This window comes from Dama dama, chromosome 1, assembly GCF_033118175.1.
Source record: "Dama dama isolate Ldn47 chromosome 1, ASM3311817v1, whole genome shotgun sequence".
Classification (NCBI taxonomy): Eukaryota; Metazoa; Chordata; class Mammalia; order Artiodactyla; family Cervidae; genus Dama; species Dama dama.
The window spans coordinates 45,921,499-45,947,227 of record NC_083681.1 but is presented as its reverse complement, the minus strand read 5'-3'; the positions used below and the strand labels follow the sequence as shown (position 1 = coordinate 45,947,227).

The window sequence follows — 25,729 nt, the reverse complement described above, 5'->3', positions numbered from 1 at the left end:
ATGCACAAATAACCATAATAAAATATTGTAATACTATGAGGAAATATAATATTATATGGTAATATTATAACATGTTTAAATACCTGCCGATGTATATGATCCCCACCTTTAAGAATTTTTTGTTTCTTTGATGTATACTATCTAAGGTGTTTAGTTATAATTAGTGGGAAGGAAAAGGAAAAGCCTGCCTACTCCATCTTATAGACACAGAACTTCCTGATTTATCTTTTCCCTTTGCAGTTGGGCCAGAGTTTTTGTTTGGTTGCAGTTTACAGAACTTGTTTTAATTTGTTGTTTTGTTTTAATCATTTGCTAGGTTGGTTAGTGAATAAAATTATTCTCCAGGCTCAAAAATTTAAAAAGATTCATATAAAGACATATGGCTGTGTGAATCTTTTAAAACTTGTTTGCATTTAGGGATGCTTTCAGTTCAAAAAGTCATGTCTCCTTTTAGCTCAGAGATGTTTATTTTTCCTCTGGTACTTCTTCAAATATTCTTTTTCTTTTCTCCTTTGTTACATATTCTGGAATGCCTATTAAATTGATTTTATTTAGTGTATTTTACTTCATTATTCTTCTTATTATTTTTGTCTCTTTATTATATTTTCTCAGTAATTTAGATATAAATTCTCTTGTGTTCTAATTCATTAATTCAGTTTTCTTAAGTTTCTAACCCTGGACTCTATAATCTTTTAATTTTATTATCATGATTTCCCCCCAGGTAGTCTTTTCTAACTATATCCTTGTTTCTGTTTTACTTTGTGTCAACTTTGGTTTTTACTGCTCCTAATAATGTTTTATTTCTGTTAGTAAATGTGTGTTGTTCTTACTATAGTTCTCCATCCACATCTAATTCCCTTTCATTTATCCCAGTCTCTTGGCCCACATCATTTTCCAACTTTATCTCATAATGTCTCCATTAGAATTTAGTACTTTAGATTACCTAGATAGGAAGAGAAAAAGAACCTCTTGATAACCAGTTGCAAATTAGAAGCAAATAATGTAAAATGAGGATCCAGTTGAGTCTGGACACCTTGATGTTAGTGGTATTGATTCTCTTCTATCTTCAATGTGATTTGGCAAAAATTCCAATTGTGATTCTTGTAACCATTAATGAAATAATCCCCAGATCAAGTCAAAACTGTTCAATGAAGCATGGTTTAATAGAAATCAGAGTACTTCAGAATCCAACAGATGTGGTTTAGACTCCAGATTTGCCACTTTAATTGCTATTTATTAACTTCTCTGGGGTCAGTTTCCTCACCTGTAAAATGCACATGTATAAGGATAAAGCACATGCATATGTTAATACACACTAGCTCCTGATTCACCTCCCAAATTCTGACCAGGCAAAAAAAGATTTATGAAGAGGAGAAAATTAAATAGATGCATAGATCTGCTTCATAATCATAAAGATATTTCTAAAGTTATGAAAAATTCACATATATGTGTTCTTTAGTGAAATCATGAGCATTGTGATTGTTTCTCAAAAGTTTATGTGTTTTTAGGAATATCACTGCCTCCCAAAATGGACCCTTCGGTGGTTCCTTCAGGGATGCATGGTTCTGATTAGGCATAAAATTTCCCTATATGTCAACATGCAGATAGAAACATATCAACTCTGCTGAAACCTGACCCAGGGCCATTGCAGAGCTCATGCTGTGGCCCTTCTTCCTTGTGCTTTTATTCTCAGATAACACAAGATAATTTCCCTTGCAACTGAGATCCTGATCTTGCCTCTTTCCCTGACACTAAGAAGGATTCTGAAAGACAAATCCAGAATCTGACTATTCTAGTCGAGAATCTCTATGACCACAGCTGGGGGTTCATTCCTATATCAATGGCTGAAGGAAACTGGACAAGAGTGAGTGAGTTTATCCTCCTGAGTTTCTCTTCCTTACCTACTGAAATACAGTCAGTGCTCTTCCTGACATTTCTGGTCATCTACCTGGTCACTCTGCTGGGAAACAGCCTCATCATTCTGGTTACCTTGGCTGACCCCATGCTGCACAGTCCCATGTACTTCTTCCTCAGGAACTTGTCCTTCTTAGAGATAGGTTTCAATTTAGCCATTGTGCCCAAGATGCTGGGGACCCTGATTGCTCAGGACACAACCATCTCCTTTCTTGGCTGTGCCACTCAGATGTATTTCTCCTTCTTCTTTGGGGTTTCTGAATGCTCCCTCCTGGCCACCATGGCCTATGACCGCTATGTAGCCATCTGCAGTCCCTTGCACTACCCAGTCATCATGAATCCAAGGACACGTGCCAAACTGGCAGCTGTCTCCTGGTTTCCAGGCATTCCCGTAGCTACTGTGCAGACCACGTGGCTCTTCAGCTTTCCATTCTGTGGTAGCAACAAGGTGAACCACTTCTTTTGTGACAGCCCGCCTGTGCTGAGGCTGGTCTGTGCAGACACAGCACTCTTTGAGATCTATGCCATCATTGGAACCATTCTATTGGTCATGATACCCTGTTTGCTGATCCTATGTTCCTACACTCGCATTGCTGCTGCCATCCTGACGCTTCCATCAGCCAAGGGGAAGCATAAAGCCTTCTCTACCTGCTCCTCTCACCTGCTCGTCGTCTCCCTTTTCTACGTATCTTTAAGCCTCGTCTACTCCCGCCCTAAGTCCAATAATTCTCCTGAGAGCAAGAAAGTGCTATCACTGTCCTACACTGTTGTGACTCCCATGCTGAACCCCGTCATCTACAGCCTGAGAAATAATGAGGTGAAGAATGCCCTTGGCTGGACCTTCCACAAGGCCCTAGGCCTTAGAAACTGCATCCCATAAGCATTAACAAATAATACTAAAGTTTATCAAATAAGGAACAATCAGTTTGATATTTAGAATCCCTCTGCCTATCTCTGCTGTGATGAAACCCACTGCTGAAATGAATATTGGAAAACTCGGTGAAGAGAAACCATCACAGAGGTATTTTAGACCTATCACCACCACCTGGAAAATTCCTCCTTGTCCAGTATAGACTACATTCTTTTCTTATCGTCAATTTAACACTTCTGTGGCCAAATAATTCCAGATATTCACAATCCTCTTTCCATACTGTTAACAGTATGAAACTGCTTATAATCCTAGCATGGGAACACACAAAATAAAAAAGGGCAAAACCCATCGAAAATCACCATGTCAGTTTGTCTTTCTTTGGGCGAATATGACTCCACTCATCAGACAGGAAACTACTTACTAGTCCTCCCCTGGTGCGTAACTCTCCTTACTGACTTACATTAGTTTTCATGTCCCTGAGGGAGTGTTAGTTCTTTTAGGCTCTCTGGTTGCACTATGGACATGGGAAAGTGGATCAATAATTCCCATACCTACACCTTTATAATGCTAGCAACCTCTTTATTCCTCATTCTATTTATCCCAGGAAGAATGACCTGAGCTTTCATTGGCTCTCTAGATTTGGGGTGTCAGTGGTTATTTGTTTAAAGGTCATTTTTAATCATTAATTTTCTTTAGGTTCTTAACCTTGTTGAAGTAATATCATAAATTTCGATCATGATGCTGGTTTCATCAAAGGTTAAAATAGATCCAGCTAACTCCAGCATAGCTCTTCTGTAACACAAAAGAGTCCCCATTATTTTTTATAACTTCATAGTATTCTATTTTGTAGATATGCCATAGTTTATTTGATGAGTTTTCTACAATTACAAAGAATAGTTTTATGCGTAAACCTTATTATATTTTTGCCAGTGTACTTGACATGTGGAAATCTGGAAGTTGGATTTATTGGCCAAAGTGTAAGTGTATAGTGTTTCTATCTTGGCAAATTTCTCTCCAAATTTACTGTACCATTTTACACTCCCAACAGAAATTTATGAAGATTCTTTTCTCCCCAGAGCCACAACAACAATACTTGTCACCAATCATTTAGAATTTAGCTTATGTAATAGGTGAAAAAAATCATAATTAAATCTTAATTTGAGTGAATAAAATTTGAAGAATACAGAGGGACTAACTAGGTGAGTAATTCAGAGGAAAGATATGCATTTCATTTAGACTTCTGAATTCATAGTTTAGATGATTTGCAGTTGGTGATGTCTTGGTACTCTATTTTCTCCACTTGAAAGCTTCTTTTGACCTTCATTTTAACCAAACCCATTTTATATTTCAAGGTCTACTACAACTCCTCAAGCAGCTAAATTACTCTTTTCTCAGTCAGTTCAGTTGCTCAGTCGTGTCCAACTCCTTGCGACCCCATGGACTGCAGCACATCAGTCCTCCCTGTCCATCACTAACTCCTGGAGCTTGCTCAAACTCATGCCCATCAAGTTGGTGATGCCATCCAACCATCTCATCCTCTGTCATCCCCTTCTCCTCCTGCCTTCAATCTTTCCCATCATCAGGGTCTTTTCCAATGAGTCAGTTCTTTGCATTAGGTGACCAAAGTATTGGAGCTTCAGCTTCAGCATCAGTCCTTCCAATGAATATTCAGGACAGATTTCCTTTACAATTGACTAGCTTGATCTCCTTGCAGTCCAAAGGATGCTCAAGAGTCTTCTCCAATACCACAGTTCAAAAGCATCAATTTTTCAATGCTCAGCTTTCTTTATCGTCCAACTCTCACAGCCATACATGACTACTGGAAAAACCATAGCTTTGACTAGACGGACCTTTGTTGACAAAGTAATGTCTCTGCTTCTTAATATGCTGTCTAGGTTGGTCATAACTTTTCTTCCAAGGAGCAAGTGTCTTATAATTTCATGGCTGCAGTCACCATCTGCAGTGATCTTGGAGCCCAAGAAAATAAAGTCTGTCACTGTTTCCATTGTTTTCTCATCTGTATGCCATGAAGGGATGGGACCAGGTCATGAAACCATGATCTTCATTTTTTGAATGTTGAGTGTTAAGCCAGCTTTTTCACTCTCCGCTTTCACTTTCATCAAGAGGCTCTTTAGTTCCTCTTCACTTTCTGACATAAGGGTGGTGTCATCTGCATACCTGAGGTTATGGATATTTCTCCCAGCAATCTCGATTCCTGCTTGTGCTTGCATCTATGTTAAGTTTGTCAATGGACAAATTAAATTCTGTGTATACTATACTATACCAATTTTTATGTTTGCCTTCCCCCAATGTACCTGTAACTCTTTGAAAATTAATTCTGTACAAGTGTTTCTGTTTTAGTATAACATAGGCATTCCTGAAAACTTTTTGTTCTGCAAAACTCACATTAAAACACCATGGAGAAATAGGGTTAAGGCAGGCTTCTCAACTCAATGGACATGAGTTTGAGTAAGCTCCGGGAGCTGGTGACAGACAGGGAAGCCTGGCATACTGCAGTCCATGGTGTCACAAAGAGTCAGACGTGACTGAGCGACTGAACTGAACTGAACTGAGGCTTCTCAAAATGTATGCAACTTTGAAGCTACAGGTGGAAAATGAGGGAGAAGATTGGTATTTTAAATATGCCTTGTGGAAAAAGTCAAACATGTACGTGCAGGCATTGACCAGATGCGAAACAAACAATAATAAACAGGTCAGATGTGGCTACCTCTTTCAGTAAGAAACATGAAGTCAAAAGTCTATTCCAGAAGCACTGTAAGGAATGCCTAGATATGCATTAGGCTTTTTGGGTTAAGCCGTAATCAGTTGGAGGAATTTTTATCTCAAACATGGACATCATCTTACCCCTTCAATTTCAATTCCTATTCCAGAAGAGTTAAAGACTTTGAGATGTTAGCCTTTTCATCTTAACCAGTAGTTAATAGCCTCCCCTACTGACAGCATCCTAAACAAACTGCTAATGGTTTTCATTAATATTCTCCAGTTTGCTTAGACAATGACTATTGAATTCTCTTCTTCAAGCATCTTCTGACCTCTCCTGAGTCCAGGTCAGAAATAAGTCCTAAGCACCAAGCCCAATAAGAATCAAAGTGAAAGGAAATGTAAAAGAATACTAGTTTGAGGAAATTAAATCACTTCCTTGAAGATACCTGCACTCCCATATTCATTGCAACACTTTTCACAATAGCCAATACATGGAAACCAGCTAAGTGTCCATCAACACGAATGGATAAAGAAAATTGGCATATGTATACATATATGCAATGCAATATTAATCAGCTGTAAAAAAAAAAAGAAGGAAATCTTGCTTCTTGCGACATTATGAATGGAACTTGACAGCATTATGCTAAGTGAGATAATTCAGACCGAAAAAGCAAATATTGTATGATTTCACTTATATGTGGAATCTGAAAATACTGAACTCAAAGAAACAGAGATAAGAATGATGGTTGCCAAGACCTGGGTATGTTGAGGTTGGTCAAATGGTACAAAGTCAGTTTTAAATAATTAAGTTCTGGGGATCAAAGGTACCACATAGTTACTCTAGTTAACAATACTGTGTTATATACTTGAAAGTTGCTAAGAGAGAAGATCTTAAATATTTTCACCATACACACATAAATATACAGCTAATTATATGAAGTAATGGACCTCTTAACTAACTCTATTATACTCATTTCACAATATACACATGTATCAAATCATCACATTATACACCTTAAACTTACACAATGTTTTATGTCAATTATATCTCAATGAATCTGGAAAAAAAAAATAAAGAATACTGGTATGCTCCTCTAGTCTCTGTCTGGTGGAAACCTTGGAGAATAGACAGACCACTGAGTTTTGTTCCTTTTCTCTTGTAGCCTCACAAGTGCAGGAGAAGTTGAAGCTGCAGTAAAAACCTTCCTCCAAGGAAGGTTTCATGCAGAATCTTCATGAGATTTTGTACTCTTGGGAACCCCTCAAATCTCATACCTGTCAGAAAGTGAACCTATGATTTCTCCTGAAGAAGAGGAAGTATTGGGGGAAGTCACTTCCAAGAGTAAACAGCAGGGACCAGGGAGCCCTGAGACCCAGCCTGGAATCCCCTAGAGTGAATGGCACAAGCCCAGCCCAGAGCTTCTCTGGAGTGACTAACGCTGCCCAGCTCAGACTGATTTACAGCTGCTGGCCCCTCGTAGCTACCCGCAGTGTCCAAGACACCGGGACAAAGCTTCTTTGAGAATGTGACAAGGCAAACCCGACTTCACCAGCAGTGTGGACCAGGACAAGCGCAAGCCAGAGTGTCTTTGGAATGACTGGTACAGACATAGCACAGGACTTTTCTGAAGTGGCTTGCACAGACATCACCACAATTTAGAACTCCCCTGATGTCACCCATTCAGACATAATCCAAAGCTGTTCTAGAGCGACTGACACAAACCAGGGCTTCTCTTCAACGTGAAACAGACAAACCTCTCACAGGAGGTAAGTGAAGGATGAGAAGGCAGGGCACAAACTTGAAATCTCCTGTAAAGAGGATGATGGCTCACCATCAAGAAAGGTGTCCATTTTGACACATTTCTGAGAGATAAGAAAGGTGATCAGAAATCTCAAGTAAAACACATGGGGTTTTATAGAATTTGACAAAAGAAGTAGGACAAAGGGAATCTGCTAAAGAATAGATAACAGTGATAAAATGTGTATTGTGCTTTAGACTGTTCAAAGTGTTTGCACATGAATCATCTCATTTCATACCCACAACCACCCTGTCAGGTGGGTAGGGCATTTATAATAACTGACATTTTATAGTTGGAAAGAAACATAACTTAAAAAATGTCATGTCAGTAGCTTTGTGTCTCACATCTAAAACAAACAATAACTGGAACTTTAGCTCCCCCCAGATCATTGCCATGATAACTATGTGGTCTCAAACTACCACATGTGTGGTAGTTTCACAAAGTTCTCTTAGGTGTGTTAACTAGTTCTTCCTTGTTGAAACAAAACATAGAATCTCCAAGATGTCATCCCTGAAAGGAGACAATCTGGATAGGGACATAGCTGGTCACACAACCTCAACTGAGAGGAATAGGATTTCAAGTTTCTTCATAATGTCCTCTTCCCCTAGGAAAGGGACTCTCTTCCCCTCTATCACCCCTTTCTTACTTTCAGGGAGAAAACAATATTAAAAACAGAAGAGAAAGGTGAAAGACATGAAAGAGAAAGAGAAGGAAGTCTAGGTCAAAAGAAAGAAAGTTATGACCAACCTAGACAGCATATTAAAAAGCAGAGACATTACTTTGTCAAAAAAAGTACGTCTAGTCAAGGCTATGGTTTATCCAGTGGTCATGTATGGATGTGAGAGTTGAACCATAAAGAAAGCTAAGCATTGAAGAATCGATACTTTTGAACTGTGGTGTTGGAAAAGACTCTTGAGAGTCCCTTGGACTGCAAGGAGATCCAACCAGTCAGTCTATCCTAAAAGAAATCAGTCCTGGGTGTTCATTGGTAGGACTGATTTTGAAGCTGAAACTCCAATACTTTGGCTACCTGATGCAAAAAGCTGACTCATTTGAAAAGACCCTGATGCTGGGAAAGATTGAGGGCAGGAAGACAAGTGGATGACCAGGATAAGATGGCTGGATGGCATCACCGACTCAATGGACATGGGCTTGGGTGGACTCCAGGAGTTGGTGATGGACAGGGAGGCCTGGCATGCTGTGGTTCATAGGGGTCGCAAAGAGTTGGACACGACTGAGTGACTGAACTGAACTGAACTGATAGAGAAAGATCAAGGCAAATGACGGAATACATGACTGAAAACTGTGGGAGGGAGGCAGACACAAAGCCAGGACTCCTGCTTTCCTATTGTGTTTCGTGCAGCCCCAGGGTCCTAAGAAGAGGCATGAGGGGGCCATTTCAGTGGCCAGGAGAAAAGTGAAAGCCAAGCAAATGGGTCTTTTAGCTCTGGTCCCTGCCCTAGTTCATCCTCATTCAACTCAAGTCTTGAGAGTTCTGAAAGACTTGGTTTGATAGAAAAGGGAAGGAGCTCCTCTGCTTTAAAAGTCATAAAAACTACTGTTATGCATATGTAAGTTCCCTCAGCTTCATTAACTAAGTGTTCAGAAATTCTTTTCGATAGCTTCTGAATTTGGAGCCCGAGAACATTTTCTTTTCTGGACTTGTCACATACTATCTAGTGTCTAAGTAGTGTCATCAGGAAATTCTCAAACTGTTTGCAGCAGTATTCCTCTGGTTTCAACTGTCATACAACTTGGCCAAACCTCATTGGATTGCTTTCTATCTGCCTAACACTGCTTTACCAAAAGTTTGGATTTAGAGGCTTCTTGTAACTATAGAAACTGTAGTGTATATTTTTATATATGTATATATAAATTATATATATTTTTTATACATGTATATATAAATTATTTAATGGGCTTCTCTGGTAGCTCAGCTGGTAAAGAATCCACCTGCAATGCAGGAGACCCTGGTTCAATTCCTGGGACAGGAAGATCCGCTGGAGAAGGGATAGGCTACCCACTCCAGTATTCTTGGGCTTCTCTGGTGGCTCAGCTGATAAAGAGTCTGCCTGCAGAGTGGAAGACCTGGGTTCAATCCCTGGGTTGGAAAGATCCCCTGGAGAAGGGAATGGTTACCCACTCCAATATTCTTGCCTGGAGAATTCCATCGAGAGAGGAGCCTGGAGGACTACAGTCCATGGAGTTACAAAGAGTCAGACACAACTGACTAACACACATATTATATATAATATCAATAATAATAATGACTAATAATTCAAATGTTTTATAATTTTACATTTATTTCCATATCTCTTCAGTTCAGTTCAGTTGCTCAGTTGTGTCAGACTCTTCACGACCCCATGGACTGCAGCACACCAAGTTTCCTTGTCCATCACCAACTCCCAGAGCTTGCTCAAACTCATGTCCATTGAGTCGGTGATACCATCCAACCATCTCACCCGCTGTCGTCCCCTTCTCTTCCTGCCTTCAATCCTTCCCAGCATTAGGGTCTTTTCCAATTGACTCGGTTCTTCTCATCAGGTGACTAACGTATGGAGCTTCAGCTTCAGCATCAGTCCTGTAAGGACTGATTTCCTTTAAAATTGACTGGTTTGATCTCCTTGCAGTCCAAGAAACTCTTGAGTCTTCTCCAACACCACAGTTCAAAAGAATCAATTTTTCAATGCTCAGCTTTCTTTATGGTCCAACTCTCACATCCTTACATGACTACTGGAAAAACCATAGCTTTGACTAGACAGACCTTTGTTGGCAAAGTAATATCTCTGCTTTTTAATATACTGTCTAGGTTGGTCATAGATTTTCTTCCAAGGAGCAAGCTTCTTATAATTTCATGGCTGCAGTCACCATCTGAAGTGATTTTGGAGTCCAAGAAAATAAAGTCTGTCATTGTTTCCATTGTTTTCCCATCTATGTGCCAGGGAGTGATGGGGCTGGATCCATGATCTTCATTTTCTGAATGTTGAGTTTTAAGCCAGTTTTTTCACTCTCTTCTTTCATTTCCATCAAGAGGCTCTTTAGTTTCTCTTTGCCTTCTGTCATAAGGGTGGTGTAATCTCTATATCTGAGGCTATTGATATTTCTCCTGGCAGTGTCGATTCTAGCGTATGTTTCATCCAGCCTGGCGTTTCGCATGATGTACTATCCATGTAAGTTAAATAAGCAGAGTGATAATATACAGCCTTTACGTACTCCTTTCCCAATTTGGAACCAGTCCGTTCTTCCATGTCTGGTTCTAACTGTTGCTTCTTGACCTGTATATAGATTTCTCAGGAGGCAGGTAAGGTGGCCTGGTATTGCTGTCTCTTTAAGAATTTTCCACAGTTTTCTGTGATCCACAGGGTCAAACACTTTGGCGTAGTCAGTATAGCAGAAGTAGACGTTTCTCTGGAACTCTCTTGCTTTTTCTATCCAATGGATGTTGGAAATTTGATCTCTGGTTCCTCTGCCTTTTCTAAATCCAGCTTGAACACCTGGAAGTTCTTGGTTCACGTGCTGTTGAAGCCTGACTTGGAGAATTTTGAGCATTACTTTGCTAGTGTGTGAGATGAGTGCAATTGTTCAGTGGTTTGAACTTTCTTTGGCATTGCCTTTCTTTGGGGTTGGGATGAAAACTGACCGTTTCCAGTCCTGTGGCCACTGCTGAGTTTTCCAAATTTGCTGGCATACTGAGTGCAGCACCTTAACAGCATCATCTTTCAGGATTTGAAATAGCTCAACTCGAATTCCATCACCTCCACTGGCTTTGTTTGTAGTGATGCTTCCTAAGGTCCATTTGACTTCACATTCCAAGATGTCTGGCTCTAGGTGAGTGATCACACCCCCACACCATATCTCTTACCAGCTAATAATTTAAAACATTGTTAAAAGGATTTTTACAAATACCAAAAAAGATAGTGATGAGTTTAATCCATCATTGAATCCCTGAGAATTTCATGACAGAGAGCTCCATTAACTTTTTAAGTTATTAGTGCACATGGACATGTTCAGTTGCTCAGTCTTTGGACTCTTTGCAAACTTATGGATTGTAGACTGCCAGGCTCCTCTGTTCATGGGATTCTCCAGGCAAGAACACTGGAGTGGGTTGCCATTCCCTTATCCAGGGGATCTTCCCAACCTAGGGATTAAACCCAGGTCTCCCCATTGCAGGCAGATTCTTTACCATCTTAGCCACCAGGTGACCCCAAGATATTAAGCCAATTAATTGATGGCATTAAGATAAATGCTAACTACTCATTCAGCAAACATTTACTGTTACTTTGTGGGTACTAGATAATGTAATGTGGATATAGTGATGGATACATTTTGGTGTGTGGCTTAAAGAAGTGTACAATTTGCAGGCAAGGACACATATAATTGTGACACAAAGCCATTATTATAATAAGAGTATTTTAAAATCCTGGAGGAACACAGGGAAAGAGTAATTAGTTACATCCAGTCAGGTGTGGGAATGATCAGAAAAGGTTTTACTAGGAACTTGACATTCAACTTTGGGTTAAAAAATAAGTATTTATACGGTTTACCTGTGTTTCACCTAAGGCATTTGATGAAATTTTTATGAGACTTTGTTACTATTTTAAAGAGATGCATTCCAGATGAGAGTACATATAACTATGTTTATTTATACCCAACCATGTCCGAAATGATTTAAAGTCACTGATGAAAATATAAAGTAGCTTTGCTATTTGTTTAAAAAGTAGAGATTAAAAATTAGTTTCCAACCATTTGGGAATAAGCCTTAAGTTATGTGCCCTAGAGTCTTGGCTCTGTCCTAAGAAATATTTTGATTAAATATGTGAGTGAATCAGACTTTTATGGCACACTAAGTAATGCAATGCTGTTATAATGGAGTAAAACTTTAAAAATGTCTTCTCAGTACACAGCAAAAATAAAAATGAACAAAACAAATATAACTTGGAAGATAAAATCTAATCTGTCAGCTAGGAAACACACACACACACACACACACCGGCCTTATATAACTATTGGTTCACCTAGAGATCCAATAGTATCATCAACCTGCTTTGAAAAAAGTTAAACCTTAGGCTACATTAATTATTAAGCACTTAGAGTTAAGAACTCTGCTAGTGGCAAAAGATACAATGGCAAATGAAAATATTTGTCCTCATGATGTTAATAATTATATAACATAAATAGATGCACACATGCACAATTATAAAGATGCTCTAATAACAGTTTACATCAAGTGTTAAAAGACTAAAAGAATAATCCCTTGATCTGTCCAAGGGAGGACAGGGAAACTTCACACAGAAAGTGGTGTTTCCACTGAGACTTGAAAAATTAGCAGAAAGTTATACATAGTTGCAGGAAGAGGTCCCCAGAGTAGAGAGCCACAGGCAGAAAGGCAAGGAGAGGTGAGAGAAAACCATGTGTGCACAGAACAGAAAGTATTTTGGTGTGACTAGAGCATCAGCTCTGTAGGGGGTTTCAAACTGGAAAAATAAGCAGAAATCAGAGAAAAAGACCTTTTAAGAATTTTACTTACTCCAAGAACAGTAAGGAGTGACTGAAAGAGAGTTAGCAGGTAAATAACTTTGTTCGAGCCGCTGTCAGATCACATACAAGTCAAGAATGGATCGAAGAGAATGAGATAGAGTCGGGTTCCTATAAGATTCTAGGCCAGGGGAAATAAGAGCCAGAACCTAAAGCCATGGTGATAGAGATGGAGAAGGTGATGTTGAATCAGTGTTTAGGAAGACAAATAATCAAGTTTGGGGGATGAATGAAGAATTTTTAACCCAGTTCCTGGGGACACAGCCAGGTGGCATCACTTCCTGAAATGAGGTAGATGAAAGTGGGGAGGAGGGGGTGGCGAGGTTGGGCAGGAGGAAGATATGCCTCACCAGTCTTTACACCTAAGGCTGTACTGTTGCTGGATGCAGTCTTTTGTGTCTAAATTCCTTATGAATGTGGCTCACTGTGCCTACACACTGCCATATAGGCATTTCCCTAATTATTTTCATATCTTCTTCATTCTTCAATTAATAACAAATTACTGGGTATCTGCCTTGCAAGGTGTTGGGATAAAAAGTTGAATAACACAATTTCTGCTCTCAAGGAATCTACCCCCTAGAATATGAGATGGAGACATATATTCATGATTATTCTTTTTTTTTTTTTTTTAATTTTTATTATTATTATTATTTTTTTCCAGTGGGTTTTGTCATACATTGATATGAATCAGCCATGGATTTACATGTATTCCCAATCCCGATTATTCTAAGATAAGGCTGTGAAAGAGGTATTTCAGGTCTGCAGTGGTGCTAACACCTTAAAATGTTCTGCCCTCCTTGAAGTAATCTTGCTTCTTTTCTCCTTTGCTACCATCCTATGCCGAGTGCTCCAGCTTAGTCTCACCTCTGAGTTCAAATTCATTTCCATTCTCAGAGAGGGGGTGAAAGTGCCACCTAACAGGCAAGCCCATGGTTTGGAGTCAGATGCCAACACTTGCTGGCTGCCTAACTTTAGGAAAATTACTCCCTTCTCTGGGCCTCAGACTCCTTGGATGTAAAGTGAAACTAGTAATAGTTCCTACAGCTTCTGGTAGTTGTGAAAAAACCATAACACTTGCAAAACACTCGTAGTACTGTCTAGTATTGACTTGGTGCCCAATAAATGTTCATTTTTACTATGAAAATAAATAATATTTCAAAAAAGTTTCTATAAAGTAAGTGATGCCCAGCTTGAGATTTTTTAAATGAATAGGAATCAGGAAAAAATTTTTAAAAGACTCTTTCTCACTATTTTTGCTCTTTACCTCCCTCTGTCTTTCACCACCTTGTCTTCATGTCTTGCACCTGCTCAGGACTTTACTCAAAAATCATCTTCTCAATGAGACCTTCTGTGCCACACCCCACACCCTAAATCCTGTCTTCTCCACTGCTTTATTCTTCTCATCATCTAACATAATAAACATTCTATTCATATAACTTAATATAACCCACATTTCCTGTTAAAAAGTGAGTTATATGAGGGTGGAGATTTTTGTTTGCTTTATTTACTAGTATATTATTTTCAATATCTAGAGCAATCTCTGGCACACTAAAGATAATCAATATTTATGGAATAAATTATTTTTTTCTTTTAGGGATTGAAAATAAAAGGCTACAGTGATTTTGGGCAATAGATTATATGAGAAGTAGATTTTAGAGGTAGATCTAGTTTTAAATCATTATAATTGTAATAATTAGCATTCACTGAGTGTGTGTTATAGGCCAGTCACCATGCTACGTGCTTTAGATTTATTCCTTCATTTAATTTTGTAGCCATCAAAAAAACTTTCAGAGTTCCAATTTTGAAGTTTAGTTATTGATACAATGGTGAAACCGTCTGATTCTTTTTCACAGGATTTCACATTATTAGTCACACTTGTACACTTGATTTGGTCTTTATTAATGTGTAAAATTTGTTTCATGTTTCCTGAGAGTCAAGACACAAGATGACCAGTAGAAGCTAATGAAAGGGTTTATACATAACATACCTGGATGCTCCCTATGGTCTGACAGTATTTTGAGTCTATGTTCTCTTTGTCTGATCACATATAGCCACATGCAGGGTATTTAGTCCTGTGATTAAGATAAGCCTTAGGTCCTATATTATTCATCTTGTTTAAACTACAATTGTCTGAGTTTAGAAATGATCACTCCAGTATACTGAACTCTTCCCAAGTATGAGCTGCTCCAAACTGGGACTCATTCAGGTTTCCTCCTGAGGGATCATTGGTAATGGTAACTCACTTTCCTTGACTTTCTCCTTCCCTCCTTCATTTTGCAGAAAACACGCCCTCACCACATTTCTGTGCATTAAGACCCTTCTCTTCAGAAATGGTTGGCCTGGCTTCTATTTTGGCACTACTGACTGTTGAAGAGAGATAGGATAGAAGCACAAAAATGAAGCTGTGACTTTGGCCATCCTCTATTGAGTAAAGAAAAGTCAGGACATGTATAGATATACATGGTATGCCTCAGTTCAGTCTGAAAAAAAAAAAAAATTGTTGATATTCTTAGAAAAAAAAAAGTGAATCCCATAGTCAGACTTGTTTTTAACATTGGAAAGTATAGCTGTTTGAGCTTCAACAATAATAACAAGAGGATGAAGAATGAGGCCATGAGAATTTCCCTTTCTAAGGGTGTAATAGAGTCTAAATAGCATATGGAGACTGCCACCTTCCCGGAGTGTGAATGTCCAATGAAATCCTGAGCAGAGGAATGATGTTGGGAAACTGGACAGTTGTCAGTGAGTTTGTTCTTGTGAGCTTCTCATCCCTGTCCTCTCAGCTACAAGCTCTGTTGTTTCTCCTTTTTTTGACCATTTACCTTGTTACCCTGATGGGAAATGTCCTCATAATCCTGGTTACTACAGCTGACTCTGCCCTCCAAAGTCCTATGTACTTCTTCCTCAGGAACTTGTCTTTCCTGGAGATAGGTTTCAACTTGGTTATTGTGCCCAAGATGCTGGGGACCCTGATCATCCAGGACACAACCATCTCCTTCCTTGGCTGTGCTACCCAGATGTACTTCTTCTTCTTCTTCGGAGCTGCTGAGTGCTGCCTGCTGGCCACCATGGCATATGACCGCTACATGGCCATCTGTGACCCTTTGCGCTATCCAGTCATCATGGGTCGCAGAGCCTGTGGCCAGCTGGCAGCTGCCTCCTGGTTCTCAGGATTCCCAGTGGCTACTGTGCAAACCACATGGATTTTCAGCTTCCCTTTTTGTGGCCCCAACAGGGTGAACCACTTCTTCTGTGACAGCCCCCCTGTGATCGCACTGGCCTGTGCTGATACCTCTCTGTTTGAACTGGAAGCTCTAACAGCTACTGTCCTATTCATCCTCTTCCCTTTCTTGTTGATCCTGGCATCCTATGTCCGCATCCTCTCCACTATCTTCAGGATGCCCTCAGCCGAGGGGAAGCACAAGGCCTTCTCCACCTGCTCCTCCCACCTGCTGGTTGTCTCCCTCTTCTACAGCACTGCCATCCTCACATACTTTCGACCCCGGTCCAGCAACTCTCCTGAGAGCAAGAAGCTGTTGTCACTCTCCTACACCGTGGTGACTCCCATGTTGAACCCCATCATCTACAGCTTGAGGAATAGTGAAGTAAAGGCTGCACTAAGGCGGGCCCTCCGCAGGACCCTGGGCTTTCAGAAACTATGACTGACTTAGATGGAAACTGAGGGGATAGAACACATAGACAAAGGAAAGAAAAGCAAGGTCCTCAAATATGTCTTTGGTTTCTATTCTTTCCAAGAGCCACAGTATACACACTGGGACTTTGGACTTTCCACTGGGATCCGTTAATGAATGAAAGAACATGAGGGATGCAATAAAGAACTTCAGTAGGCCCAGTATTCTCTGGGTCTGGGGTACCGATGTCTCTGAGGATGCTATATTAGTTTACACAGATTAGCAGTCTGATGGTTGACAACTTCATTACTTTTTGTCATTTCTTATTTGCTTTAATTTTCTTGAACTTCTTCATGTCACTGTATAATTTTCTGCTTTGTTTTCTTTTGTATGTCCAAAAATTCCACCAGTAACTTTCAAAGATCTTTCTGTTTAGGAGATAAATTAATGATAATTGTGATAATAAATAGTAGAGTTTGCTTAATTCTTTCACTCAGTTTTTTTTTCAAAACCTTTGGGTTTAGAATCAAACTTTCAAAAATTTAAGAACTCAAAATGTCAACAAATTTTTATTCAGCATATGTCAGACCTTATTTAGACCCTGAAGACACATGGGTGAATAAAACAAATTTCTTGCCTCATGGAATTTTTATTCTAGTGAGAAAGAGAGAAAATAAAATGATGCTTTAAATCCTCCATTTGCTTGTAAAGTACCCATGTTTAGAAGGGTATGATTTGAGGACTTCCTCTGCTACCATAATTGGTCTGTGCCTCATATGGGGAAAACTAATTCACTACATGGAAAACTGCCTTAATCTCAAACTATCCACCTTGGATATGGGAGTTACTTGACAGAAAGGGTGTAAAAGAATCCCAAGTTAAGTAGATGTTGACAGATTATGGAAACTACTATGAATAATCCAAAGATTTTTTGTTTCTAGATTTTTGGGGGGGTGATATCATTATGATTGGATGGAATCAACTGTCCTTCTTAAGCTTGCATATCCCTCAACAAATTTTGCTGCCCCTTTATGACTTTGTCAGTGACATATTTCAATTCTAGACTCTTGGCAAAGAGCAGACTTGGGACATGGGCACCGTAGCTTTGTGCAAAGTATTCATAAGAATTTATTGATAATTCATTGATATATTTATTGATATAAAATGGGAGTGTTTCTTGGGTGATTTTTTTTTTAAAGACCAACCAGAAGGAAGCAGAGCATCCTTCCTAATACTCCATGAATTATTGTCCTCCTTCTTCTACAGAGGGAGTGCTGGGTAAAGGATGGCATGTGGGTCCACAGACAAGTACCAAGGATGAAAGTTACCATATTCCAGTCTTGCAGAGGCACCTACTCAGCCAGTCTTAGAAGCAGACAACCAGGAGGTTCTCGGTGTCAGTGGAAAACTCCAAACCTGCATGGGAAATTCCTTGTGGCTACTTTCCTCAGAGCTCCCTTCACATCCTTGTTCCTCAGGCTGTAGATGAGGGGATTAAGCATGGGGGTCACCATTGCATAGAACACAGATACCAGCTTTTCCTGTTCTTTGTAAGACTTTGGTGTCATGTAGGTGACAATTCCTGACCCATAAAAAAGGATGACCACCACGAGATGGGAGCTACAGGTTGAGAATGCCTTGAGCTTGCCCTCAGCTGACCTCATCCTGACCACAGTCACTATGATGCGGCCATAGGATACCAGGATTAGAGAAACCGGTATGAGGAGAATCACAACCCCCATGAGGAAAATGACCATCTCTGAAGTGTGGGTGTCTGTGGATGCCAGGATCAACATTGCAGGGGCCTCACAAAAGAAATGAGCAATATTATTGCTGCCTTGGTAGGGCAGCCTTAGTGTGAAGGCAGTGTCCACCACAGACACCAGAATGCCACTGGTCCATGATCCTGCAGCCAGCTGGATGCACACTCTCCAAGTCATGGTGCTAGGGTAATGCAGAGGGTTGCAGATAGCCACCTGTCGATCACAGGCCATCACCGCCAACAGGGCACACTGTGTACACCCGAAAACGAGGAATAGCAGAAGCTGAGCTGCACAGCGTGTGAATGAAATCACTTTCTTTCTGGAGAGCAGGTGGGCTAGGGCTTGAGGAACGATGTTGGTAGAGAAACAGAGGTCAGCCAGAGACAGATTGCAGAGAAGAAAATACATGGGTGTGTGAAGCTGAGAGTCAGCCTGAATAAGGAACATGAGAAGCAGATTTCCAAGCACGGTGGCCAGGTAGACACCTAGGAATAAGGTGAAAAGCAGCTCTTGGGTGCGTTGGTCATCAGAGAGTCCCAGAAGGAGGAATTCTGTCACCTGCGTCTGATTTGTCTGTCTCATGGTTTTATCAGTGTGAAGTCACTCTACAGTATATATAGGTGGGTATAGCCTATAAGATTATACAATTCAGAGCTGGAAGGCTTAGAAATTGCCCCCAGTCATACCAACCATTTTAAGAATCCCCTTTATTAGGCTGTTAGAAGATGACTATACTGCTTTTTTGGAATGTTTTCAATGTTGCAAAACTTAATACTTCATAACACGGTACATTCATTTCTAGTGTCATCTGACAAACATATGGTAGATCAAAAGAATCATCTTCATCATCTTCTCTATCTGAACATCATACTTCTAATGATAAAAACAATAGATTGAATTCACCTGTAAAGTCATGAAATTTAATTTCTCTGTATTATCAGCAAAAACATTTGAGTCTTACTTTGCTGTTGTGATACCTCCCCTATCTCATGATGATGTAGATACTTTTTTTTAGTTTTTCAAACATACAAATCTTCCTATTGTTTCTTTGCTGAAAAAAAAAAAAAAGAAAAGAAAAAGAACCAAAATACCTTGTAGAATTGATATTTTTTCCTTGGACAAAATAACCTATTTTGAAAGAGCTAGGAAACCAAGGGATAACTCTGCGTGTACTATAATCTTTCTGACAATCCTGTCCCCCACTTCAACTGGAGCTCCTGAATAAAAATCTTAGCCATCAGTGAACTTCCAAAACACCATTATAACATAATATCCATTTTAAGCCAGCACCCTGTCTGGTTTTGTTCAGATTAAACAGCACTAATCCACCACTTCCAGTCCATCATCTCTTGCCTATTATTGCATTATCATGTCTTGCATTATATTTCTACTCTTCTCAGAGACTAAAAACTCCTTTGATAACTGTGTCTATGTCTTTTTCATTTTTGTGTTCTTTAAAAGACATAGCATAGAACTGTATTCAATAAATCATGTTTCATGAAGTAAGTAAAAATGATTTGACCACAGAGTTTTTAGTAGAGTTGTTTAGAAAGCCTAGAGAGACTTGCAATAATGTGGGAACAATAATAAATTTTTTTGTGGAGCTGTTGCAAAATAGAAAGGAAAGAAATTTACTTAAGACTGAAGTTTAGAACCCTATGCAAGTTTTGGGCTACCAGTCCTTTTTGTTTTTGATAAAGGTGATTCAAAGTATTTTTAAAAATATATCACATTAAAAATAAATTTAAAAATACATACATCAAATAGAATACATAAGATTACCAATGAAACAGTTACCAAAATAGTTTTGGGGAAAAAAACTATGTGACATAATAATACGTGTGGCTCTTTAATACATTAAAACTTAGGCAGATCTAATAATCACCTACGTTTCAAAATGATGAGCTTAAATATGATTTTGAGGTAACTTCAACAACTTCAATATTATTTTAAAATACTTCTAATTTCTGTTGGTGATAAAGTCATGGGTACTGCTACATCCAAACAAGAAATAAATTTCAGTTAAAGTAAACACAAAGAAGTAGCATTTATATCTAAATTGAAGAACCCTCATGGAATTGAAGAATTTCAAGTTAGGAAGTTGTGGGCTAAAGGAATTCCCAGGAGTTTTCTCAAAAAGTCATAATTACTTTCTATGTTTTCAGATAATGGAATCTTAGGTTCCTAGATGGTTCTCGATGGGTCAATATGATGAAAGATTTCAATTCAACATTGAAATAATAAATGAACAAATAAAACATTAGCAAGAACAATCTCATCTCTGCCTGATGGTCGTTTATGGCTTCCTTATCGACCTCAAGTCACTTTTCTAGCTATTTTTCCTGCCGCATACCCAGGACACACTGCATTTTTAAACCTCATTGGTTTTTGCTCAGCATAGTCCCTCTATTAACAGGTAAGCCCACTACACAGAGACAGCATTGTTTTCCTTGAGCATTCAACATTGTTGCAATATTCGATTACCTGATTTGTGAGCAAATATTATTGGCCAAGCACATGCTTAGTAAAGGCAATACAGATAGAAAACCCAAACCCAGAGGCACTCAGATAGGAGGGACCAAACTATAGTCGCGTTTCATCCCTAGGGATGTTCAGTTCAGCTCAGTCACTCAGTCGTGTCCGACTCTTTGCAACCCCATGAATCGCAGAACAAAGGCCTCCCTCTCCATCACCAACTCCTGGAATTTACTCAAACTCATGTCCATCGAGTCGGTGATGCCATCCATCCATCTCATCCTCTGCCGTCCCCTTCTCCTCCTGCCCCCAATCCCTCCCAACATCAGGGTCTTTTCCATAGTCATCCCTAGAACATCATAGATTCACAGCATATCGTGGTTTAATGAATGAAAGTACTGGGCCAAGTGATTCTGTATCACCTAACAATTACTTACATCAAACTGATATAGAATTGCTTCTAAAGGGAAATAGAGTCTGTTGTCAAAATAGCTGACATAAAAATAAATTTTGAGAACACAAGCTATGTTAAGATAGATACTTTTAGAATTGTCACCCATTTAGTGTAAGTTATTACTTCATAGGTTCTTAGTCTCCAGGATATAGTTCATTTTGGGTCCTTTAGACTTATTTCTCTGCCACACATCATTCCCAGAATAGAAACTAGTGCAACCGTATCAATCATGTGACTAGATCTCAGGGAAAATTAAATGGTAAGCAAATATCTATCTGTTTTGATGCAAAGAGGTAGATAGCATAGAACTAAACACTTGTTGCAAAGCTCAAAGTGATGCCTACAATCAGTGGTTAACTTATTGAATGGGCAGTCACAGGATATTGGTAATTTCTATGACTTCTTCACCTGCTATAGATTTTTTTCAAGATCCCATTTGGGAAAAAATATTATTTTGGATCATTTTCTTTTCTGACCCACACCTTTTCCCCACTCCCCACTCCCAGCCACTCCCAACAAAACACAGACACACACACAGATAAACACATTCTCAAACTAGTCTATCCTAGATACATAAGTGTACTTATAGCATCATAACTCTTAATGAATTATATTGAAATTATTTTCTTTCTCTGAAACTGTAAGATGTTCAAGGGCAGGGACCTCAACTGAATCATCCTTATTTAGAGTAAATAAGATAAATCCTAGTATGGAAATAATTATCGCACCTTTTTGGAATTGATTTGACCTGAGCCAAAGTAGCAGGAGTCAGAGATGAGTGTGAACTGTCAAATGGTAGCAGCTCTCATGGACCCTGGGAGTGCAGCACTAGAGGGCTACACTCTGACCTTTCTTGATTTGTTTTTAAAAGCATATTATTCTCCCATGCAAGCATGGAGAAGAAAATGTTCCCCCAGGTGACTGCAAATCTGCCCCTAGTGTCAGGAAGCCTTTGTAAGAAAATGATGTTTATTGTCAATCATTCTCTTGTGTTATTTTGCCTTTTCCTCAGATTCAACATAAGATTGTAGGTTCAATTCTCTAAACATGACATGTGTTACTGGATGTGGAACAGGACTATAGGGTCACAGAGCCAGCCATTGTCTAATCTGACATTTCTTTTAGGAAGAGGATACTGAGGAAATCCATAGGAACCAACAACAACAACAACAAAAATACTAATTTTCTGAGCCCAAGATCTTTTGGGCTCAAAATCACCTAGTCCCTACTTCCCATACCTATTTACTGTCTTCCAAGCCCAGCTCAACAGAAGCATGAGAAGTGTAAGAATCCCCATGGAAGTTCTGCTTATGTTTCCATCAGATGAGACCCACAATTCCTCGTCACAAAGAATTTAACATTGTCATTGTGGTTTGATAAGATAAATTCACTGCGGAAAAAACCTTGCCTAGATCTATGCCAGAAGATTTAGCAGTAAGAATCAGACTGTTAGGACAAAATTATTAATAGTTGAATTTTAAAAATCAAATCTATGCAGAGATTTAAACCAGTTCACTCCCAACATATACCAAGTTATCCCCTTTGTTCAACTCATACCTTCTCTTTTCCTCCCTCTAACAATCATATCAGCATTTTTTCATCCAGTGGAGAAAAAAAAAGATCATATTAGCATATTAAAGCCAGTAAAAACATCTCACTGTTGAGGGGAAAATTGCTACAGGTCTATTGATTGCAGAACTAGAAGAGCAGAGACTGGGGTATTGTGTTATCAAGTTAAATTGCTCAGTAAAATCTCTGAAGTCAAGATCAAGGACAAAGCAGGAAAGGGAATCCTCACATCTCCTGTGCCCTCCTGCTCTATCCAAAGTTCTTATTGATCAGGGGGCATATTGTGCAACAATAGTTCCTTTTAAATGAGCTAAACACCAGGATACCAGGAGCAGCCTCTGGAGCCGCTAAAGTGCTCAGGAGAATTTGAACCATTAGGGTGGATCCTAAGCTGCATTCCTCTCAAAAGGTTCCCAAATGGTTATAAGGAGGACAGAAAATAACATTGAATAAGCACCCACATCTCCATTTACAAGCCACATTACCAGTTCTTCTAACATGTCTTCTCTTTGGAGAAGTGTTGTATTTTGCAATTAAGTATTGTTTTCTGGAGAAAAAATTATCAGGTTGCAACCCCAGGTCTATCACATAGTCTGTGTATGATTTTGAGGAATTTTATAATTTGCAGAATGCAAATGTAGTATGCCTCAGAAAATAACTAGATCCTCTAATTATTAACATTTAACAACACTTTCTTCATTTACACACACAGTATTTTAATAATTTAATGGTAAGCTATAGACATGATGCCCAGAATATATAAAGAACTTCTACAAATTGATTAGAAAAGTCAGAAAATTCCAGTTTTTTAAAATGGGTAAAAGACTTGAATATGTGCTTGCAATATAGAAAACAGTTCATAAGCACATGAACAGCATAATTAGCCACCAGAGTGTATAAATTTAAACCATAGTGAAATAGCACTAACGCTTCATAAAAATCCATAAAATGACTGAGGATGTGGAAAAATTTTTATTGCTGATGGGAGCATAAATTGGTACAATGAATTTTAAAAGTCCATCAGGAAGTATCTTTGAAAACTAACCTAAGCATGTGATTCATGTTTATATTTATCACAAGATATGTACAAGGATGTCATAAGTCTATTCTTAATAGCCACAGGTGGAAGCAATATAAATTTCCATAGACAACAGAAAAGATATACTGTGGTACAATCAAGCACTGGAATACTATTAAATAATTTTAAAAGAAAGAACTACGACTATATACAACCACACAGATGAAACTCACAGCATGATGTTCAGTAAAAGAAGCCATACATACAACGAAGTTTGTACTGCATGGTTCCATTTATTTGAAGCACAAGAACAGGAAACCCTAACCTTTGCTTTCAGAATCCTAAATAATGGTTACTGTTGAAGGAGCATTGACTAGGCACATTTTGCTATCTGTGAATGTTCTGCATTCTGACCTACATAATTGTTATGTAGGTGTACACATATGTAAAAAGTTCTTGAACTGTACTTAAGATTGGTTCACATTACTGTGTGTAAGTAACACCTCATTAAAAGAAAGAGAGGTGAGAGAGAGGAGAGAGACAGGAGAGGAGAAATGAAGTGATGCATTTAATTAAAGCTGCTGGGGGCAGAGGTGTGAAGTAGCAGAGCACATCCAAATTCAAAAGAGGAGATCAATGAAATAGACAACAAAATATAAACATGATAAGATGATCAAAATCCCAAAATGGTTCTTTGTAAAGATTACTAAGATAGTCAAAGTTCTGTCCAAAATTATTTTTAAGAGTGAAACAGTAAAATAGAGGATCCCAAAGGGCCATTCCACCAAAGAAATATAAAAGAAAAAAATGGCAAATACTGTCAGAAAAAAAAATCTTCATCTATCTCTGGAAAATACCAAAAGCTTACAATAAACAGTTGCACGTTTAATCAAGAAAAAGACAACTGGAATTCAATTAGGAGAGCTTTGTGCTGTTTTAACCGAGAAACTAAAAAGGACAACCTGTAGAATAGGAGAAAATATTTGCAAACCATATAGCTGATGACTATATATATTAGCATCCAGAGAATGTATAAAGAACCCATTCAGTTTAAGACAAAAACAAACAACCTAATTTTAAAGTGGACTAAATAAATAAAGTAAAAATGCACAAAGCACTTAAAAGGCATGTCTCCAAAGAAAATGGCTAAGAAGAACATGAAAAATGCTCAACACCATTAGGCATTTGGGAAATGGAATTTAAAAAACAAAATAAATATATAAAGGGGGAAAAAAAAAACCACAATGAGTTATCACTTGACACCCACTAGGATAACTATAATAATAATAAAGACACAAAGGAAGGAAGATAATAACACGGATTGGTGAAGATGTGGAGAAATTGGAACCCTCATGCATTGCTGTTGGGAACGTAAATTTGTGCAGCTGTTGTGAAAAAGTTTGGCAGGTCCTCAGTAAGTTTAGAACTACCATACGCCTCAGCAATTCCACTCCTCGGTAAACACCAAAGAGAACTAAAAACAAGAACTCAAACAAATATTTGTGCATAAATACTCATAGCAGCACTGGTCAAAATACCCTGAAGTTAGGGACAACCCAAATGTCCACCAACTGAGGACTGAAGAAGCAAAATGTGTTACATCCATAGAAGGGAATTAAGTACTGATACTTGCGACAACATGGAAGGACTGAAAACATGCACAAGGCTCTAAATACCCTTATCAGCCTATGGTTTGCAAATATTCTTTCCCACTCTGTGACAGATTCATTTGGGGGAAAGAACTAAGAAGCCCCTATCCCACTCCTTACATCAAAATAAATTCTGGATGGAGCAAGATATAAATGGAAGCAAAAATATGAAAATCTTAGAAGAAAGAAATTAATATTTTTAAAAAGCATAATTTAAAATGTAAATAGAGACCTTTTAAATATTAAATACTGATTGGCTAAATTATAAAAGCACTTGTGTGATATAAAAATCCATAAAGTAGATCAACCAACAAAATGGAAAAATA

General features: G+C 38.7%; 4 protein-coding genes across 4 annotated transcripts in view; 3 read left to right on the top strand and 1 right to left on the bottom strand.

Annotated features, from left to right (window-relative positions):
* ZNF215 (zinc finger protein 215) overlaps positions 1-25,729 on the top strand; it is a 92,923-nt gene that overhangs the window by 26,783 nt on the left and 40,411 nt on the right. The window lies entirely within an intron of this gene.
* Positions 1,841-2,794, top strand: LOC133060640 (olfactory receptor 10A5-like). Its single transcript, XM_061148252.1, has one exon. It carries the CDS (start codon positions 1,841-1,843, stop codon positions 2,792-2,794), a length of 954 nt encoding a protein of 317 aa, XP_061004235.1.
* On the top strand, positions 15,558-16,698 carry LOC133050750 (olfactory receptor 10A4). Its single transcript, XM_061135029.1, has one exon. The coding sequence runs from the start codon at positions 15,558-15,560 to the stop codon at positions 16,503-16,505; it is 948 nt and encodes a 315-aa protein (XP_060991012.1). The 3' UTR covers positions 16,506-16,698.
* On the bottom strand, positions 17,873-18,820 carry LOC133063443 (olfactory receptor 2D2). The gene has a single exon (XM_061153250.1). The coding sequence runs from the start codon at positions 18,818-18,820 to the stop codon at positions 17,873-17,875; it is 948 nt and encodes a 315-aa protein (XP_061009233.1).

What these genes read in the sequence shown, in the direction of transcription:
- LOC133060640 (XM_061148252.1), top strand. Translation starts at nt 1,841, where the DNA reads ATGGCTGAAGGAAACTGGACAAGAGTGAGTGAGTTTATCCTCCTGAGT.
- LOC133050750 (XM_061135029.1), top strand. Translation starts at nt 15,558, where the DNA reads ATGATGTTGGGAAACTGGACAGTTGTCAGTGAGTTTGTTCTTGTGAGC.
- LOC133063443 (XM_061153250.1), bottom strand. Translation starts at nt 18,820, where the DNA reads ATGAGACAGACAAATCAGACGCAGGTGACAGAATTCCTCCTTCTGGGA.